Source organism: Mus pahari, chromosome 2, assembly GCF_900095145.1.
Source record: "Mus pahari chromosome 2, PAHARI_EIJ_v1.1, whole genome shotgun sequence".
NCBI classification, from domain to species: Eukaryota; Metazoa; Chordata; class Mammalia; order Rodentia; family Muridae; genus Mus; species Mus pahari.
This window is the reverse complement of record NC_034591.1, coordinates 99,774,369-99,795,398: the sequence shown is the minus strand read 5'-3', so window position 1 is coordinate 99,795,398 and position 21,030 is coordinate 99,774,369. Positions and strand designations below refer to the sequence as shown.

The 21,030-nt window shown below is 50.1% G+C and overlaps 1 protein-coding gene across 1 annotated transcript in view; it reads left to right on the top strand.

Moving 5' to 3' along the window:
• Hk2 (hexokinase 2) overlaps positions 1–17,498 on the top strand; it is a 49,226-nt gene extending 31,728 nt beyond the window's left edge. The window contains exons 6-18 of the mRNA XM_021188778.2: positions 236–335; positions 531–714; positions 3,191–3,346; positions 4,706–4,939; positions 6,397–6,701; positions 7,803–7,951; positions 8,186–8,305; positions 10,158–10,253; positions 11,426–11,525; positions 11,637–11,820; positions 12,799–12,954; positions 13,544–13,777; positions 15,161–17,498. Coding sequence (XP_021044437.1) covers positions 236–335; positions 531–714; positions 3,191–3,346; positions 4,706–4,939; positions 6,397–6,701; positions 7,803–7,951; positions 8,186–8,305; positions 10,158–10,253; positions 11,426–11,525; positions 11,637–11,820; positions 12,799–12,954; positions 13,544–13,777; positions 15,161–15,305 — 2,163 coding nt within the window. The 3' untranslated portion in view covers positions 15,306–17,498. The remainder of the gene's footprint in view (positions 1–235; positions 336–530; positions 715–3,190; positions 3,347–4,705; positions 4,940–6,396; positions 6,702–7,802; positions 7,952–8,185; positions 8,306–10,157; positions 10,254–11,425; positions 11,526–11,636; positions 11,821–12,798; positions 12,955–13,543; positions 13,778–15,160) is intronic.
• The last annotated feature ends 3,532 nt before the right edge of the window (positions 17,499–21,030 follow it).

Below are 21,030 nucleotides of genomic sequence, written 5' to 3'. Positions count from 1 at the left end.
GGGGGGGGGGGGGGGGAAAGCAACAAGATGAGTTCAGTCCTTGCTGCTGTCTGGAAAATGGTCCTTATTGGTGAAGACAAATAGAGAATAGGTGGATGGGAAGTCGGGGGTGATCCCCACAGCTATCCATGCGTGGCCATGGATTGGGTTAGTTGCACACTTGCATGGTGTGTCTTGCTCTTTCTCACACCTGTCTTCCCCTGGTGATGATGAAGGCCCTTTGATTCCCCTGCAGGACTTTGACATTGACATTGTGGCCGTGGTGAATGACACAGTTGGGACCATGATGACTTGTGGTTATGATGATCAGAACTGCGAGATTGGTCTCATTGTGGGTGAGTGAGATCCCGGTGTGAGGACCAGTGCCGTTTGAACTACTCACTAGCTTGGGTGTTTTCTCCTGATGTGCGGAGATAGTGACTCAGCGACTTTAGGTCAAGCCAGGACTTACGGGGATAAGCAGTGAAGAGGGAGCCTGCTAAGACGACAGATAGCACACTAGGCACTGAGCAGTTTCTTCCTTTGGCCAGGTACTGGCAGTAATGCCTGCTACATGGAGGAGATGCGTCACATTGACATGGTGGAGGGCGACGAGGGACGGATGTGCATCAACATGGAGTGGGGGGCCTTTGGAGACGACGGTACACTCAATGACATCCGAACGGAGTTTGACCGAGAGATCGACATGGGCTCACTGAACCCCGGGAAGCAACTGTAAGTAGCATCTTCCTATGGGTGAGTGGGTGTGGAGCTGAGTGGGGACTGCCACAGCAAGGGCTTGTTTCCACGCTTCCTTTGCATTATATCCCCAAAGGGTTGTGGAGGCACACTAGTTGTGGGAATGGTCAAGACTGCAAAGGGGCTGAAAGCAGAGAGAAGAAGCCCTTCAGGATGGTCATGTTTTTGCTTGGGTTCTTCCCAATACAGAGTCATGGTCAGCAGCTCTCTGTGTAGCCCTGGCTCTCCTGGAACTCACTCTGTAGACCAGGCGGGTCTCGAACTCAGAAATCCGCCTGCCTCTGCCTCCCGAGTGCTGGGATTAAAGGTGTGTGCCAGCTCACCGCCCAGCTCTTGACTCTTTTTTTAAGACTTTGTATTTCTTTTCTTCTTCATGTGTACTTGGTGACTGGAGATTTCGAAGAGGGCATTGGAACCCCTGGAACTGGAGTCACACATAGTTGTGAACTACCATGTGGGTGCTGGGTATTGGATCTGGGTTCTTTTCGAGAGCAGCCCCTGCTGAGCCATCTCTCTGGCCCTCCTTTTGACTCTTACACAACCTTGTTTTCTTGAATTTGCTAAACTTCCCTGTGGAAGATCTTGAAACAGGATTGGCAGCTGCTGCAAGGGCTAGACGGCAGTTGCTTAACCGTTTTGAGCAATGAACCATTTATCTCTGTGGTCCTCTTGGTGCCGTGAGTGTTTTAGAAAAACTTAGTTCTGATCTCTATTTGGAAAAGGGGCCCCAGAGCCCAGAGAACCCAGCTCTCCACACTGGGGCAGTGTAGAGAGCTTTTTCCTTAAGTCACAGGCTTCTCCCCTCGGTGTTGAGATGTGAGTCTGCTCTCGAACTTTCTTTAGGATCCTGTGGTTGTGTCTGCTCTGGGTGCTGAGAGATTAGCTGAAAAGCCATTCACTTGGTGCCTCTTCCCTCTGTGGGATGAACCCAAGTCACTGTGAGAAGCCACATGTCCTTGGGAGAGTCCAAAGATAAAATGAGCAACAGCACTGGCTTAGCCATAGATGACTGACAGCGATCGGAAGGGAGTCTTCCAAACCGTCCACCGGGGTGACCTTGAAGTCTTGCTAGGCAGTCATGCTGTAAAGAGCCACTGGTGGAGGACTACCAGGGAGGCGCGGTGTAGACATATAGATTTCTACAGTGCTGAAGCCAGGCTGTCACTTATCAGGAGCAGCTGCTGTGTTGGAGCTTCGGGTTTTTGCTTTTTGAGGACAGCTTCTCATGTGACCCTAGCTGATTTTGGACTCACTCTCTGAGATGACCTTGATTTTTTTTTTTTTTCCTGAGACAGGGTTTCTCTGTAACAGCCCTGGCTGTGCCGGAATTCTATTTGTATCCCTAGTACTGGGGAGGCCAGAAGAGGGCGCTGGATCCCCTGAAGCTAGAATTACAGGTGGTCCTGAGTGCTGGGAATCAAATTTTGTTCTGCCAGAGTGGTACTCACTCTTAACCATAGAACCATTTCTCTAATGTTTGAGATAGGGTCTCACCGTGTAGCCTAGGCTAGCCTGAAACTTGGTCCTCCTGCCTCGGCCTCCCAGATGTTGGCATAGCTGGTGTCTGGAGCCATGTTGCCAGTGCTCCTTTATGTAGCCTTACTCTGAGCAAGTCCCATCTTGCTGACTGAGGAGCCTGGCTTTCAGTTTCTGCTAGGTGTTCTGTGCCACACCCCTGCTGGGCCTCCTGGGTGGTGTGGCCCATCCTAGTTAGTACACAGACCATTATGCTTCCTGTCTGTTAGACTCCGCTCCTTTATGAGCCATCAAGGGGTTTTCTTTACCCAGAAGATAATCCCAAGGGTTTGGTTTCTTCTGTCACGTGGGCTGAGGCAAAAAAAGAGCAATCGCTAAAGAAAAGAGTGCCACCTAGTGGTGGAAAATTAAATTGCTGGACTTCCTTAAGTGCTGGCCCTGACTTCTCTTCCTTTGGCTTTCACCACTAGATTGCTTTTGTTTTTTATTTGTTTGTTTTTTCGAGACAGGGTTTCTCTGTGTAGCCCTGGCTGTCCTGGAACTCACTCTGTAGACCAGGCTCACCACTAGATTTTTGAGCTCTCTTTTAGCCTGCCCTGGAACTTTACCCCAATCTCTGTCCAGGTTATTGGCTTTTTCTTTTTTAAAGACCAGGCTAGCCTTGAACTAACAGAGATCCACCTGCCTCTGCTTCCCAAATGCTGATTACAGACGTGTCTGACCACCTCCTAGCCTCTGCAAGGTTATTGTCACCCATTTTCTTGAATTCACAAGTTGGGGAAGGCACTGTCGGTGGATGAGTGGGAAGATCTGTGCCTTGATCTAATTATAGCCATCTTGTTTCCTATTGGGAACTTCTGTAAGCCTTGTTGTTGTTGTTGCTATGATACGTTTTTTTCTTGAGTGTTTGCCCTCCTCTGGAGGAGAGAGGGTGTACATCTGTTGATGGTGGGATGTCACTGGTCTGACTCTGCAGGTTTGAGAAGATGATCAGCGGGATGTACATGGGGGAGCTGGTCAGGCTCATCCTGGTGAAGATGGCCAAGGCCGAGCTGCTGTTCCAAGGGAAACTCAGCCCAGAGCTCCTTACCACTGGCTCCTTTGAGACCAAAGATGTCTCGGATATTGAAGAGTAAGCATCTAGGCCCACTGCCTCAATGGTTACCAAGCCTCCATGAGTAGGGCAGGAACTGGGGAGGGAAATAAGAGGCATGGCCTGGAGGGGTGTCTGTGTGTGTGTGTCTGTGTGTGTGTGTGTCTGTGTGTCTGTGTGTGTCTGTGTGTGTGTGTCTGTGTGTCTGTGTCTGTGTGTCTGTGTGTGTCTGTGTGTGTTAAGCCTTGGGTATGTGTTCTGCAAAGTGTCTACCTTTAAGACAGACTTCTCAGTGGCCTGGAATTTACTAAGTAAGCTAGGCTGACTACTGAGCCTCCAAGGGTCCACCGGCCTCCACCTCCTCGGTGCTCTGGGATCAGAGACATACCACATCTGATTTTTTTTTTTTTAAGATTTATTTATTATTATACATAAGTACACTGTAGCTGTCTTCAGACACACCAGAAATGGGTGTCAGATCTCATTACAAATGGTTGTGAGCCACCATGTGGTTGCTGGGATTTGAACTCAGGACCTTCGGAAGAGCAGTCAGTGCTCTTACCTGCTGAGCCATCTCGCCAACCCAGATTTTTTTCTTTTAGACATAAATTGTGGGGATTGGACTCGGGTTCTTGTGTTTGCCAAGGATTTACTTTTCTCAGTGAGCTTGGGAATGGGAGCAAAGCCAATTCTTTCTTTCTTTCTTTCTTTCTTTCTTTCTTTCTTTCTTTCTTTCTTTCTTTCTTTCTTTCTTTCTTTCATCTCTAAACAATGTTCCAAAGATTTGGGTCTACTGTTTTTGCTTGAGATTTCTACTTGATTGAAGGGGATCTTATAGTTTCAGGGACGTGATGGAGCAAGGAAGTAGTTTTAGTGGCAAAGAAAGGCAATGAAATAGTTCAAAGAACTTTGCTAACGAGGACCCTTGGAGCAGTTCTGCCTGCTCTTTGTTAAGTCCAAAGGGAGATGAAGGCGTGTGTTATAATGGAGGCATGGGGCTCCTCAGGAGAGACTCAGGTCTTACCTCCAGCCTTTTCCCCATGTCTTCAGACACAGACTGGCTTTTGCCGTTGCAGAGAGCAACAAGTGGGGTCCACACTGGATTCAAGTACTCAAAGGTTACCATTCATATACTTTAAGGGGAACAGAGAGCAGGTACCCACACGCTCGCTCGCTCTGCATGTGCAGTGACGAAACCAGGGTCTTGTCTTTATAAGATACACACAAAGGAACTGCAAGGTTTTCCTTGTGGAAAATAAAAGAGTGCCAACAGAAACCAGACCTCCCTCTGTGTGTGTGTGTGTGTGTGCGCGCGCGTGTGTGGGTGGTCTGGGAGAGGAGCCTTGAACTGCTGGCCACAGTGAATTCAACACCACTCATACCCTGTCTGTTTCCCAGTGATAAGGATGGAATCCAGAAGGCCTACCAGATCCTGGTGCGCCTGGGTCTCAGCCCACTGCAGGAGGACTGTGTGGCCACACACCGAATCTGCCAGATTGTGTCCACGCGCTCGGCCAGCCTGTGTGCAGCCACCCTGGCTGCGGTGCTGTGGCGGATCAAAGAGAACAAGGGCGAGGAGCGACTTCGCTCCACCATCGGTGTGGATGGCTCTGTCTACAAAAAACATCCCCAGTGAGTGAGCGGCCTGGGGCTGGGAACAGCAGGGTCCCCTGGAGACTCCATGAGGCAGTGCTGTATTGCTTTCCAGACTGCATAAGTGTTCTCCAGGGGACACTGTTGGTATGGGTGGGGCTGCTTTCTGAAGGCAGCTGATGGCTTGCCCTCTGTTTAGAGTCCTTGGCTTGCTACCTCCTCCTCTTCCACTCTGTTTTGAGACAGGCTTGTCCTCTAGTCCCTCCCAGGCTGGCCTTAGACTCACGCTGTGCCCGTGGGTGAGCTTAAATTCTGATCCTCTTGTCTGTCCCCGCCTCCCAAGTTCTAGGATCACAGGTGTGTACCACCTTTCTGCAGTATTTGCGATCAAATGCTCTGTGCGTGGCAGGCAAGCACGTCACCACAACAACCCAACATCATCCCTGGCCGCCTCCCTCTTTTTATGAGTTACTGATTCATTCCTTGTTCTTCCATTACTCTGGCTGTTTCAATTGGGTACCATGCCCTCTGTTAGTGGCCATCCAACCTTGAAGACGCCAGCCTCTCCTGATTTTGGTGTCAGATTGTTCCCACCCAGTCATGTCTGTTTGTTCGTATATTCGAAACTGTTCGTAGCTCAGCCAAGATCCAGAAGAGGTCTCTTGTGTGCCCTTATTTTTCCGTCATCTTCTCAGCATGAGTGCTAGGTCAGGCAGGGCACCTTTAACTGAGCTGGTGGCTGCCCTCTGGCCCTGAGATCCATCCCCAGCTTTCCAGCCCAGGGCTGTAGGAGCATGGATAACCTGGGAATGCAATGACTGGGCGAGGCTGACTTTTACAGTGTCCAGCCTGCAGCAAGGCTGCTTGCTGTGGATGTGGGTGTGGGTGTGGGTGTGGGTGTGGGTGTGGGTGTGGGTGGTCTGGGAGAGGAGCCTTGGAATTGCTGTGTTGCACTCTGCTAGCGCAGCAGTCTGCTCTCCCCGGGAAGCTGCAGGGGCCGCCACCCAAGAGCTTCTCCCTAATTAAACATTCTCACTGTCTCCAGTTGCTCCGATGCTTCTGAGACCATTGGCAGGAACCGGAAAGAGAAAGGCCACAGTCCGGGAGATACTTGTAGTCATTGTTGAGCGTTTTCCTGGGGGCATCAGATAAAGTGAGCCTGGATCTCCAGGGGCATCAGAAACATTTGATTCCCGTCATCTGCCCTAGCAGGGGCTGGCTCCATCTGCTAAACAGAGGAGCTGAGGCCTCTTCCATGAGAAAGAGTGTGTCTGTGTGACTGCATTCAGGGGGCAGTAGCTTTAGAAGAACCAGCTAGGGCAGCCATGATTGAGTAGCTGGGCCTTTATACAGTCACCCTAAGATGGGGGCGGGGGAGGGATGGAGAGAGGAGATACAGACACCACTTGCTTCTGCAGGGGCTATGGTCTGCTCTGTGGCCGTTTGTACCACAGACTGTAACCATGGACACCTGTCTCTTTCTCTGTGTGTCACAGTTTTGCCAAGCGTCTCCATAAGGCCGTGAGGAGGCTGGTGCCCGATTGTGATGTCCGCTTCCTCCGCTCTGAGGATGGCAGCGGCAAGGGGGCAGCTATGGTGACGGCAGTGGCTTACCGTCTGGCTGACCAACACCGGGCCCGCCAGAAGACCCTGGAGTCTCTGAAGCTGAGCCATGAACAGCTGCTGGAGGTGAAGAGAAGGATGAAGGTGGAAATGGAGCAGGGTCTGAGCAAGGAGACGCACGAGGTCGCCCCTGTGAAGATGCTGCCCACTTACGTGTGTGCCACTCCAGACGGGACAGGTATGTGGCATCGGTGCCCCGTGTGTGTGTGTGTGTGTGTGTGTGTGTGTGTGTGTGTGTGTGTGTGTGTGCTGTGTGTCATGAGCCAAAAGGTACCCATTCCCCCGGAGCTGAAGTTAGGGGGAGTTGGGAAACCCCTGATGTGGGTATCAGGAACTTAACTTGGAACCTCTGCAAGAGCAGTGTCAGCTCTAAACTGCTAAATTATCTCTTCAGCCCCATTAGTTTTGCTTTATGAAATGGGTCTAATGTAGCTCAGGCTGGCCTCAGATGGAGTCCAGGATCACCTATGCTAGGATTGTTCATGTGTGCAGACATTCAGACCAATTTTTTTGTTTATTAAAAATTGGCTCTTTGGCAGAGAACTGAAACCAAGAGAGCCTCGTTCAAGTTCATACAACCAGTGTCAGCTGATTTTCAAACCTAGGAATCTGCATTCCAGAGGCAGCTCTCAAATACTACAGTAGTTGGGTCTACTTGTATTTCCTGTTTGGCGCCCTACAAAAAAATTTCTGGTCCATGATGGTTCATGGTTGGCACAGGCTCCCGAGGCAGAAGCTAGGGTTTGGTACCCTGGGTAATATGGGGTCTGGCTCCATTCAAGCACCCCTCAAAGATCACCTTTAAGAGGGAAAAGGAATGTGTTGGATTGCCTCGGGGTCTTATGTATAGCCCAGGTTGGGTTTAAACTCACCGTGTGGCTAAGGCTGGCCTTGAACTCCTGATCCTCTTCCCAAATTCCGCATCCCACGTTCTGGGATTGCAGACATTCCACTTTCCCCGACTTCAGTTTTCTTTGAAGAGTCCCTCTACTTTTCCTTCTCTTCCAGAATTGTACCCTAGGTGGCATTTGTCTTGGCTCAGATGTGACACTTAGAGAGTTTTAAGTATACGGTGTTGGATTCCCCATGTTCTGACTTGTGGCGTTCCACCAGATGGGCCCATTCGGATCTGGTCCTGAAGAGTTTGCTTGCTTAACTGCCAGGTGGCGCTCACGCTCCGTCTTCTCCCAAGACTTGAGTTTCACAGTGTGTCTTCCACAACCCAACAAGGGAGATATATTCTGTGACCGCAACTCATCATCCCGAGTTCATTTTCCAGAGAAAGGAGACTTCCTGGCCTTGGATCTTGGAGGAACAAACTTCCGGGTCCTGCTGGTGCGCGTGCGTAATGGCAAGCGGAGGGGCGTAGAGATGCATAACAAGATCTACTCCATCCCGCAGGAGGTCATGCATGGCACTGGAGAAGAGGTGAGGCGAGGGGCCGGAGAGAAAAGGGTGGTAGCGGCAGAAGCGATATGTTAGGGAGGAGGGGAGGACACGATGGGTTGTGCTTCTGGGAGGATCCAGCGACCTCCCCAATTTCAAAGAGCACCCTTTCTTGGCTCACCCCTGGCTTGAGGGCAGTGATTCAGAGCCCTGGCGGAGTTGCTTCGGGTTGGTGCTGCCTGAGCTTGCATCTCTCAATGCCCTTTGTTTTTACAGCTCTTTGACCACATTGTCCAGTGCATCTCGGACTTCCTTGAGTACATGGGCATGAAGGGCGTGTCCCTACCTTTGGGTTTCACCTTCTCCTTCCCTTGCCAGCAGAACAGCCTGGACCAGGTATCGACACCCTCTGGGAGGGCTCTCCTATGGGCTTCCTCGACCCTAAGCTCACTCCAGTTTACAGGAAAGAGAGTTGCTCTTAGAAGAGGGAAAGAGGGTATAAGTGAGCTTGGGTGAAGATCTTGGGAGAAATTGGATACCAAAGTGTCTTGGATATACAAATAGCAATAACAATCAAGAATATTAACTCATTTTGTGTGTGTGTGTGTGTGGCCGTGTGTGTGTGTGTGTGTGGCCACTTGCATATATGTTCAGATAGAGGTTATCAACTTTGTTTTTGAGACAAGGTCTCATTAGCCTGGAACTCACTTTTTATGCAACTGTCTGGCCACCAGACCCTAGAGATCCTCTTGTCTCCACCTCCCCAGCTTTGACGTGGGTGCTGAATATCCAACGGAGGTCCTTGTCCACATGAGTAGACCCTCTCTTTTCATGCCAACATATGCTGTTTGGTATAAAGAGTAAGCACAGGAGGAGCCAGCAGTGGCCCTGGCTCTAGTGACATCACCTGTTTGATGAGGTTTCAGCAGGTGTTAAGAACACCTGGAGGCCCAGAGGTCTTTGGCCACATTTGTTCACCACCGGTCTTGGGCAAATCTCCCTGGTCATTGAAGCCCAGTGTTGTCTGGTTATAGTGATCATCTGGAATGAGGTTATAAACACTTTTGCCAGAGGCTCAGGCTCAGCAGCAGATGAGAGAGGAGTAGAAGAGACGAGCCTGCCTTTGTCGCTGTGTGGGTGTAATTAGACAGGGCTCCGAGCTGCTGTGTTTTGTTCGGAATCTCTCAGGATCTCTCACCACAGTGTGACACACCCTGGTTTATGGGATACCCAGCTGATTGGGCATATAGCATGAGCAAGACTTGGAGACACCATGCAAGTGGGTGGCCGTGATTCCAGCCTTTTGCGAAAGGGATCTGAGGGCACTGGTTTGTCCTGGCTGCTTTAATATCAAGAGCAACGAGGAACAAGCCCGTTTTCTCCCATGTACAAAGCAAATGGGCACCTGTGTCTAGATGTGCCACCACATAAAGGAGGATGCCCTATAGAGGGCTCAGGGGGCTGGCTCAGATGGTAAATTGCTTGCTTTGTAATAATGAGGATCTGAGCTCAGATCTCCAGCACCCATATAAAAGCTGGGTGTGGTGCTGTGCCTGTAACACCAGCACTGTGGAAGCAGAGGCAGGCAGGCAGATCCTGGGGGCTCCCTGGCCAGCCAGTTGTAACTCAGTGAGTTCCAGGTATGATGGCAGATTCCCACAAAGAATATGGAGGACAGCAAATGGGGAAGGCATGTGACATCAGCCTCTGGCCTCCACACACAAGCCATGTGCACAGCTCTGTGCATGCATGTAGATGTGAACAAAAACATGCGCGTGCACACACACACACACACACACACCCTTACCCTTCTCTTCTCTCCCCCCCTCAGGGTCTGTAGAAGACTCCGAGGACCTCTCTAGTTTGTCACCCAGACAACTGTTCATTGAACTATGGAATTAAGACATACACTCTGGCCCGCTGAAGGAAATAATTGTTGGAGCATTTGCATGGTGCTTGAGCCATGAGTCACTGGGCTAGGGTGTAATCTAGATCTCGGGCAAATCTGTTCAGTGCCTTGATTTCCCACCAAATCATGATAAAGCTCTCACAGTGGTGGTGAGGATCAAATGATGTAACCAAGTCAGTACCTTAGGTACAGGCTCAGGATCATTTGTGGGTAATCTGCTCTGCAAGGCTGAGAGCTAGAAGAAGCAGAACCAGGCTCCAGGAATGACTGCCGATCCCCTCTCGGGTATCCCTCCTTTGTGTGATTTTTATTTTATTTTTTCTATTTATTTATTTTCAGAGCATCCTCCTCAAGTGGACAAAGGGATTCAAGGCATCGGGTTGCGAGGGCGAGGATGTGGTCACCCTGCTGAAGGAAGCGATTCACCGGCGAGAGGTGGGAGATGTGGTACAAGGCTTGGTGTATATGGAATCTGGGAGGATTACCACATGTTACTGCTCTGTTGCGGGGAAGTTAACTTTATCACTCAGCAGTGGTTGGTTAACTGCTAGAAGGCCGTATGCCAGTAGCAGGTGCTGCTGTAAGGGCTTTGAGGAATGGGGAGAGCAAAGAAGGGTGAGCAGATAAGTGGCTCTGTGTGTGTGTGTGTGTGTGTGTGTGTGTGTGGCCAGAGGGCAGCCATAGATGGCAATCCTTAGGCATGGCCTCAGCCTCTGAAAGGCTGGGAACCAAAGGTATATGCCACCATGCTTGGGTGTTTTTGTTTTGTTTGTTTGTTTTAAGATTTATTTTGGGCTGGTGAGATGGCTCAGTGGGTAAGAGCACCCGACTGCTCTTCCGAAGGTCCAGAGTTCAAATCCCAGCAACCACATGGTGGCTCATAACCATCCGTAACGAGATCTGACGCCCTCTTCTGGAGTGTCTGAAGACAGCTACAGTGTACTTTCATATAATAAATAAATAAATCTTTTTTTAAAAAAAAAAAAAAAGATTTATTTTATTTATCTGAGTACTCTGTAGCTATCCTCAGACCCACCAGAAGAGGGCATCAGATCTCATTACGTATGGTTGTGAGCCACCATGTGGTTCCTGGGACTTGAACTCAGGACCTCTGGAAGAGCAGTCAGCAGCTCTTAACCTCTGAGCCATCTCTCCCGCCCCTTATCTTGATTTTTTGAGACAGATTCTCTCATTGGTCTGGGACGGAACAGTTAGGCCAAGTTGGCTAGCCAGCGAGCCCTAGGAGCCTCTTGGTCAGTCTCCATTTCCCCAGTGCAGGGATTGCAAGCATCACGGCCATGTCTGTCTCTTGTTATGGGTTCTGAAGATCGAACTCGGGTTGTCATGCTTGTAAGGAAAGCAAGCTCTGCTCTCTGCCGACCGATCTGTCCTCCCTATTCAGAAGTGGTGCTCTTAATGTCTTGGCCAGTGGAAGTGTAGGTCTTGGTCTGAGCAGAGACAGGTGAAAGGAGGAACGGGCCACGGCATGTACCATTTGGGGATGTGTGTGTGCCTGTGCCCGCATGTGTGCATATGTGTCTTGACGATTGGGACTTGTGGAGTAGACATCTTTCTCTGTGGAGTAGACATCTTCCTCTTGCCATCAGGAGTTCGACCTGGATGTGGTTGCCGTGGTGAATGACACAGTTGGGACTATGATGACCTGTGGCTATGAAGATCCCCACTGTGAAGTTGGCCTCATTGTAGGTAAGGAGACGATTGGTCCTCCCCACCCCCACCCCCCCACGGTGGGGGTGCATGGCTCTGGGTGGGTGAGTGGCTGGTGCTGAGTGAGCATTGGTGGTCTCTGATTGACAGGCACTGGAAGCAATGCCTGCTACATGGAGGAGATGCGCAATGTGGAGCTGGTGGATGGAGAGGAGGGACGGATGTGTGTCAACATGGAGTGGGGAGCGTTTGGGGACAACGGCTGCCTGGATGACCTGCGCACAGTGTTTGACGTCGCTGTGGACGAGCTCTCTCTCAACCCTGGCAAACAGAGGTAAGCAATCACCTGTGTTTGGAGCTAAGACCCAGAACGGGACCTTAGAACTGGGCTCTTCATCACCGTGCCTTTCCTCAGAAAGCCTGTTCTCTTAGGAGCCTAATGGGCTTCTCCTCAAACATACCACAAGGTGTTGGAGAGTATATTAGAAGCTAGGTCTGAGATTGAGGAAAACCGGGTGGGAACTGGAAACACACACACACACACACACACACACACACACACACACCTCCCAGTGTGAAGAAGCACTGTTGTGGCTCTGAAAGGAGGGACCACTTACTTTCTGGTTACTCAGCATCCCAGTGTTACAGAGCCTCATACAGTGTAGGGGCTGGGAGCTGAGCAGAGACCGAAGATCTGCCACTCTCCCAGATAAGATGTTATCCTAGTGTTACCAGACTGAGTTTGTGGTCACAGACGGGGACCTTTAGAATACACTGGGCAGTCTATCATTATTCTAAACTAGAGAATCTCCCAGACTGAGATACCTCTGCGAGCCAGGCAGGCAGCATTAATGAAGGAAGCAGGCTACAAAAAGAGGTAGGACAATGACAGTGTCTTCAGGGCACCTTGGTCATGTCATAGTCATGGTTGGTTCCAGACGTGAGGAGGGTGGGCAGGGGTGGGTTCTGCTGTTGACAGCAGTTACTTAAGGTCCAAGACAAAACATGTAAGCTGCCCAGTGGAATTAAGGAAGACTCGGCTATCCTCCCCTGCTCCTGGAATTGGTTGTGTGTGTGTGTGTGTGTGTGTGTGTGTGTGTTTTCCTAATAAGCCTTGTGGGCCTCAGATATCAAGTGGTGAGTTTTGCTGAATGTTTGAAAGGATTCTTGAATGTTGCCGGCATGACTCCGTGTTCCTTCTCCCCCCAGCCCCACAAGAGTTTTTTTCCACCCACCCCCCTCGTCTCCCTCCCCTGGCCTGGACACATCTGCCCTCTTCTAACCTCCGTGGACAACGTCCCATTGATTGCAGGTTCGAGAAGATGATCAGCGGCATGTACTTGGGCGAGATTGTGCGCAACATCCTCATCGATTTCACAAAGCGGGGGTTGCTCTTCCGTGGCCGCATCTCAGAGCGCCTCAAGACAAGGGGAATCTTTGAAACCAAGTTCCTGTCTCAGATCGAGAGGTAAGGATGGGGGGCTTGGGAGGAAGGTGAGCCGTGTCCTCCGTTTTTGTCTAATGACTAGGCAAGCTAAAGGGTTTCCGCAGCTCCTGTGAGGCCAGGATGCAGAGGCAGGTCTGCCCCTAGTGAGTTACCCATTCCTGACACTCTCCAAAGAGCCACTCTGGGGATGGGGGTGGTCCGCATGTAGCATATGGATTGTCTTTGTTTTCAGTATAGTTTGGTGTTGGCTTTCTTGAGGCAGGTCTCGCTGTGTAGCTAACTAAGGTTGCCCTTGAATTGGTTTCAATTTTCCTGCTTGAGGCTCCTGGCAGCTGAGATTACAGAGTGACTGACTCGCCATGCCTGTGGGCTTCAGCCTGTAGTAACAGTGCCCTACCTTGGATGTAAAACTGAATGAAGGGCCACTGGTTTGTAGCTCTGTCACCTTTAAGAAGAGCAAGTGAATGAGTACTGTTCAGAGCCAGAGACCCCCCTCCCCACCCCCACCCCCCACCCCGCTGACCCCATGGAACCAGGGGGGCTTTAGGGAATGCAGGCCACTGAGCCTCTCTGCGCATTATTAACCATGTACTGTCCATCTCCCATGCAGTGACTGCCTGGCCCTGCTACAGGTCCGAGCCATCTTGCGCCACCTAGGGCTGGAGAGCACGTGCGACGACAGCATCATCGTGAAGGAGGTGTGCACTGTGGTCGCCCGGCGCGCCGCACAGCTCTGTGGCGCAGGCATGGCTGCCGTGGTGGACAAGATAAGAGAGAACCGTGGACTGGACAACCTCAAAGTGACGGTGGGCGTGGATGGGACACTGTACAAGCTTCATCCTCAGTGAGTGCCTGACCTTGGGGCTGCCCTGTCTTCTCGCCGTTCTCTCGGCCTCCCCAAAGAGGGTTTAGTGCAAGTGGCGATGACCCTTTGGCTGGTGTGAGAGTTTCTGTGCAGGTGTAGTTAGCTAATTTCAAGGCTGGATCGAAACTCTCTTGGTTTTAAGCCAGGATAGCCTTGAATTCATTATGTAGCTGATTAAAAATCTTCTGTCTCCTGGGGTAGGACCACAGAAGTTCACTAATACCAGAGATCATATTTCCCAGTGATGGATTGTATCCCCGATGTTTCTGTATTGGTGTGATGTCTATTCTCTATGTTTTGAGAGTTTGGCTGTTATGAGCGGTGCTCCTGGGAATATTCTGGTAGACTTTACTAAAGGCTTTGTCGGAGCACAGCCGCGCCCATCCCAGGCATTGACAAAGTATATATTTCTTGCTGAGATGGCAGAGTGGTCAGGAGCGGGCACCTGGCTCACGGCACTGAGACATGTATATGTTTCAGTCTCTGTGGGGGTATTACCCAAGAGTGATGGTACCCTTGTAGGCTGATGGCTTGGCACCGGAGTTACAGGCAGTCGTGAGCAGCCTGACCTGGTACTGGCGATCCAACTTGGCTCCTGGAAGAACAATAGATGCTCTTAACCACAGAGCCGTCTCTCTAGCCCGTAATTTACCTTTAAAGGTCACTTGAATTATTTGTGTATGGGATAGAGGAGGGAGGCGTGGAGAAGTCGTGGACATGGGTACAGTGCCTACGGAGGGCAGAAGATGGCATTGGGTTCCTAGGAGCTGGAGTTGCAGGGAATTGTGAACACCATTTGAGTGCTGGCAACTGAATCTTGGTTCCCTGCAAGTGGTTTTGTACTTCTCAGTGTTGAGCCATCTGTCCCACCCCTTGCTTTGTTTTTTAAGCTAGAGTCTCTTGTATCCCACACTGGCCTTTAACACATAGCATCTCCTTGCTATGTAGCCAAGGGTAACCTTGAACTTTCGATTCCCTTGCTTTTTGTTTTCTGGGATACAGACATGGGTCATCTACCATGCTTGGTGGATGCTGGGGGTGGAACCCAAGACCCTCACATGTTGCTAGGCAAATACTATCAACTGAGCTACATCCCCGGACCAACTGACTTGTTCTGAAGAAAGTTCACCAGCATCTCAAGACATTTGTGCCAAAACTTGAGCCTTCTACTCATATGATTGGCCACTGTGGTATAAGGCTTGGGTGTGGTCCTAGCCCCTGCAAGCCTGTCTGCGGTACCGAGTATGAAGTAAATGTTTGTTAGTTTGTAGGTGCCATGCTCCACGCCTCTTTTCTCTTTCCTCTTTCCAAGCTTCGCTTGAGGACACCAGCCACTCACATCCCCTTTTTCTCTCTTTCCAGCTTTGCCAAAGTCATGCATGAGACGGTGAGAGATCTGGCTCCGAAATGTGACGTGTCCTTCCTGGAATCCGAGGATGGCAGTGGGAAGGGAGCAGCTCTCATCACTGCTGTGGCCTGCCGCATTCGGGAGGCCGGGCAGAGATAGAACCTTGGACCAGATGGGACTTCACTGCTTCCTCACTTTCCCGTTTTAAATTATGAGGAGATGGACCTCTTGGCGTTTCCTTGGCAGAGAGGACCCTAAGAGACTGGGACTTCTGTCCCGATATTCACTGTAGAGTTTGATACCCAATCCTTGGCCTTCCTGAGAATCAGAAGTGAGGAACTGTTCATAAGTTGTTCCTGCTGGTCACCTCCTGGCTTGGTTCCTCCCCTATTCTACTTCCTGTACAATCCTATGGGATGGGGACAGTCTGAGAACATGGTTGCCTCATCTTGGAGATGAATGTGAATTTGTAGGTGGAGAACATCTTGAAATGTTGATGCTGCTATCATCAGAGGCAGATGTTGGGAGAGAGGGAGGAGGAGGAGAGGTATGGAACGTCCCCTGCCCTACATGGCTGTCCCTCTTCAACTCAACCTTAGGCATCACCCTGCTGGTTCTAAACATTTGCTGTCCCAGAATAGAGGAATCCAAACCAAAGCTAGACTCGACACCCCTTCAAGTGTCTGTGGCTTTACCTCACACGGCTCAATGTGTCATCCGTGAGCAACAGACCTTGGGGGCTAGGGGTAGCTTGGGTAGCTTTTCAATTTCTTTTTTCTTTTTTTTAATTTATGTTTGAAATTTATTGAGTTTGAAGCAGGTCCTCTCCTTCATCGTGTAATGGTTAATTGTGTAAGTAATGTATTTATATGTTCCTTTGTTCTGTATATAGCTGGCCAGGGTCTCCTCTGACTCAGCCTCGTGAGTAGATAGATCATTGTAGTTCAGGATATGAGGTGGAGACACTGACTGGCTCTAGAAATACCTCATTCACCAGCGGGAAGAGGGGAGACGCGGAACCTCTTGGTGAGTGATGGGCAGAGCGAGCGCCAGCCTCCTGGCTTCATCTTCCTCTGCTCTGTGAGGTGTATGCAAGGCAGGGATGGAGACTGAGGGTGGTCCGCTGAGGGAAAGAAGCCACGGCAGCTGGCTGTTCAGTCCATATGCTTTCCTGAGTGAGGTCTCACCCGGGATGTTAGCCAAAGAAAACCAAAGGATTTATTTCAAGTTCTCACTGCATAGAAGACGTGATTTGTAAGTCAGTCAGCGTTTCAGAACGGTTTGACAAGTTAAAGGAAGCCACTGAAAAATGTTTTTAAAGTCACATCTGATTGTCGGAGCAGACCACAGGAAGCATTAAGAGAACTCGACCAAACCTCAGGAGCGTCTCGTGGTGTTTGTACATTTATTTGCCCTCCTAGCAGATCCCACCTCTGGTGTGTCTCGTGTTTTCCACGAGACGCACGCTGTCTGTCTGCTTCCTCAGACTGAGCCGCGTCGAGCTGCTGACTCGCCTTTCTTTTTATACGTGTTATTTATTCCAGACTGTTTGAAGAACGGGAAGACACCAATGCCCTGTTCTCTGCTCTACCAACACAGTTCACTCTGAATCCAAAAGTTCACTTCTCCCTTCAAAATATTAAATTGACCACCCACGTTAAACCCGGATAGGTCGTAATAAAGAGGGAACAGCCTTGTAACACTAATAAGCAAGATACGGGGGTCAAAGCAGAAAGACCAAGAGGAAACTCAACATCGTGGCAGCCAAGTTTTGGACATCTTTCAGACTTGTGCTGAGCAGAGAGAGCCTAGCTGCAACCGAGCAGGCTGGCGTACAGTGAAATGAAGGCTGCCCAGGTCCTCCCGGGATGCCCGGAGGGAAGGTTAAGTGATTCCTGGCTGATACTACTTCCTGTCTGGTGTAGCTTCCTCAACCTGCAGTTAGCGAAGCAGACCACTGAAAGCTGAAGCCACCTAGAGATGTGTGCAGCACTAGAGGGTAGCCACGGAGTGCAAATGGATTCTGACTACATTTTTGAATCTTGAATTTTAAACATTAAAATCAAGCACCATCTAGAAAAGGCTTTTTTTTTTTTTTTTTTTTTTAAGGTGGAGGTGTGTGTGTGTCTAGCTTTTAAGGAAGTTGGCTTTCTATCCAGAGCATGAGACAGTGTGCTGTGCTGCCAGCGCTAGGTTGACAGCCCTCTCTGCGAATGCTGCTTTGTGTGATCTTCAGTGAACCTTTGACTCATCTTAAATCCCTGGGCACTCGGGCTAGTGAGCGTTTTGTCACCATGTACAGTAGAGAACTAGTTGAATTAACCATGTGATGTTAACTATTAATAAATTTTAATTTTTTTTTTTTCAAAATATTCAGTGTGTGGTTGGCTCCTTAAAATGGGCATTTTTAAGAGTGGTCATCTCTGGGGCAAGTTAGGATTTCCTGGTCAGTCTGATCAATCATTAATGGGGTCAATCCATTTGGAGTGGCGTGTTATCTTTCCATGTGGAGACGGATTCTGGGATACTGAAGCCCGTAGGGGGTCAGATCCCGTGATGGCTTTCTATGGCAGAGATAAACGCTATAAAGGATCAGATGCTGAGAGCAGAGGCTGAGGCTCAAGCCAGAACCAGTAAAGACAGATTGGTGTGAGTCCTTAAACCCTCTGCTGCCCCCAGTGACTCATTCCTCCAACAAAGCCACACTCCCTAAGCCCCACCAAATAGCAGCACTAATTGGGGACCAAATACTCAAATGCCCGAGAGAATGGGACAAGTGTTGAGCATTGAACCCAGGGCCACCCTAGGAACCCTGTCAGTGGACTTCACCCCTGGTTCTCCCAACACCATTTTCAGGTGGGGTCTCATATAGCCCAGGCTGGCATCGGACTCCTGGACCAGCTTTAGCCTTCCAAACGCTGTGGTTACAGGCATGTGCCACCACACCTGCCTGGCCACACTTGTTTTATGAAACACTGGGTCGCTCAGTGTAGCCTTGAACCCCTTGTAGCCCCGCGTGCTCTGCACTCTGGTCTTGCAGTCTTAACCCTCCTGAGAAGGTGCACTTATAGAGAGTCCTCTTTTTGAGACAGGCCTTCACTGTGCACCCCCAGGATGACCTGCATCTTGCTGTGTAAATCAGGCTGGTCGTAAACCTGATAGTCCTGTTTATCCTTCCAAGAACTTGGAGCTACAGGTATGAGCCACTACAAGCTCAAGAAGTGACAGGAGCAGGACGGTGAGAAGGTCCAGACGGTCTGCCCTTGTGATCCCAGGGCTGGGGAAGCCGACACAGGTGGATCCCTGGAGTTTACTGGTCTGCAAGCCTAGTTTGCCCAACAAGTTCCAGGCCATAGAGACCATGTCTCGGGAAACAAGGTGGACAGCTGAGGAATAACAGCCAGGACCCCATCCTCTGACTTCCTCACATGTGCCTGTGAGTGCAGGTCTGGGACTTTGCTAGCCTTTACATTTCAGAAAACATTGCCTTAAAAATGTGATAAGATTGGCAAGATAGTTAAGTGCGTAAAGGAACTTGATATGCAAGTCTGATTTGATCCCTGGAGCCCACCACAGAAGGGGAGGACTGGTTCTCACAAGTTGTTCTCTTACCTACACACACACACACTTGCGCGTGTGCACACACACGCGAAGGTCCCTTTTTTTTTTTCTTCGAGACAGGGTTTCTCTGTGTAGCCTTGGCTGTCCTGGAACTCACTCTTTAGACCAGGCTGGCCTCGAACTCAGAAATCCGCCTGCCTCTGCCTCCCAAGTGCTGGGATTAAAGGCGTGCGCCACCACGCCCAGGCACGGAGGCCCTTTTTTATCCTACACTGAATCTGAGTCCATGATCAAGCCAGGCTGCGTTTCTTGGTGCGCACGTGGATCCTTTGTTTTCCCTCCCTCCCTCCCAGCCTGGCTTTCCAAAGCTCCTCCCACTGACTTAAGTATATGAGGATGGCCTTGAAGTGATTCCATTGCCTCCACTTCTCCAGCACTGGAATTCCAGGCATGTGTCACACACACACACACACACACACACACACACACACACACACACACACACACACACAGCTCACTGGCCTCTGACTTTTCTGCCTCAAAGCAGATTCTTTCAGGTTCCCCACTCGGGGCCTCTGGGCTTTGCGGCTGGCTTGTTCCTGTCTGCAACCTCAGTCGTACTGCTCAGCACAGTGCGGGCACCTCTCACTTTGGCCTCTCTGGCAGTGGGACGGAAAAGCTACATTCGTTACTTCCCATGGGTGGGGGTGGGGCACAGAGAGCTCCGCACAGACCCTGACATTGGTATAGTAGGGAATGTTTTAGTACGATTTTCCCTGCGGTGAAGCCCTCAATGTCCTGGATAGCAAGTACCTCTTCCCTAGGCTGACTCCCTGCGGATTCCCCATCCTCCATCCCACCCAAGGAAAAATTAGTTTCCTTCAAGCAAGCGGACTGTCTGCACTCACGCCGCTCCCAGCTTGGAAGCGGTTTCCTAGTCAAACCCCAGGCAGCCTGTCTCTGTTTTGTTTTCTTCGGCTGGGCCCCAGGCTCAGCAGGCTGGAACGCGGGCACTCCGGTGTTGAGTGCGTGAGTGCGTTTTCTAGCCTTTGTACAATCCGCTTTTACTTTTCTGTTTTCCAATTTCCCTCTGAGCCGTGTCTGTTTTGTTCTTCCCTCTGAGCCGTGTCTGTTTTGTTCTTCCCTCGCCATCGGCAGTCTGAGCACCCTGCTTGACGCTACCTCATTTCTGTACGAGCCTGGATGAGGCATACATTGTTTTGTGCAGTCTCTGGTTTTCTTTATTTCCTTTTCTAAGGACATGGATGAAATAACAGAGGCTGGAAAATGCTAGGTGAGTGCTCTAGACTAAATGATAGATCCTTAGTCCTCTATGATGCTTTAATAAAATGCACAAAACATAGTTACCTAAAGTCTTTTGTGTACCTCTCTCAAAGCAGGTTTTTTTTTTTTACATATTTTTATCTATCTATCTATCTATCTATCTATCTATCTATCTATCTATCTATCTATCTATCATCCATTGTGCGTGTGCGTGTGTGCGTGCATGTGTGTGTGTGTGTGTGTATGTGTGTGTACATGGGGAGGCCAGAAGAAAACCTAGAATCAGCTTCTTCCTTCCATCCTGTGGGTCTTGGGATCAAACTTGTGTCGTTAGAGTCATAGGCCAGTGTCTCCACCCACTGAGCTACCCTACTAGTCTGGCACATCTCAAGGCCCATAGGCATTGCTGTGTTTGCATCTATTTCATTACTTCTAGTAGCTACAAATGTCTCGTTCTGTGTATGTCCTGTCTGCCCATTTGTTTTCTCATGGGTGAACATGTACCCCTGACTCGACAATGGCTACACAGACACCTGGCTTTAAGCCCTTGTAATGGCTAATCTTGGTTGTCAACTCTGCTTCATTTGGAACAAACTAGACCCTAAGAGTCCAGGCACTCTCCTGTGAAGGGTTTCTTCATCAGATTAGTAACAGCAGGAAGCCCCGCCCTCTGGTCCAGCCCACATGAAAGGACTAGGTGGGGGGAAGCTTTCCCTTTGGCCAGCCTGCCCCATTCTCACCGAGATGCCCATCTATGCAGTTGCTACAGCCAGGACTAAGCTCAACTTCTTCAAGATCCCAATGTAGACTGGAGCTCAGCCGCTCTCCAGGAATCTCCCAGGACTCCAGAACAGACTGGAACTGCTAAGACATATTTCCAGAGTATCGGACAGGCATTGTTAGACTACCTGAGCTATGCTGTTTGGAAGTGTGGTCTCCTGGCTTCATGCTTTGGCTGCCTGCTGCCGTGGTTGTCCCTGTCATGATAGACACCAGTCTAACCTTCTAGAACCCTGCTGAAGTCCTTGAGGAGAAGCCT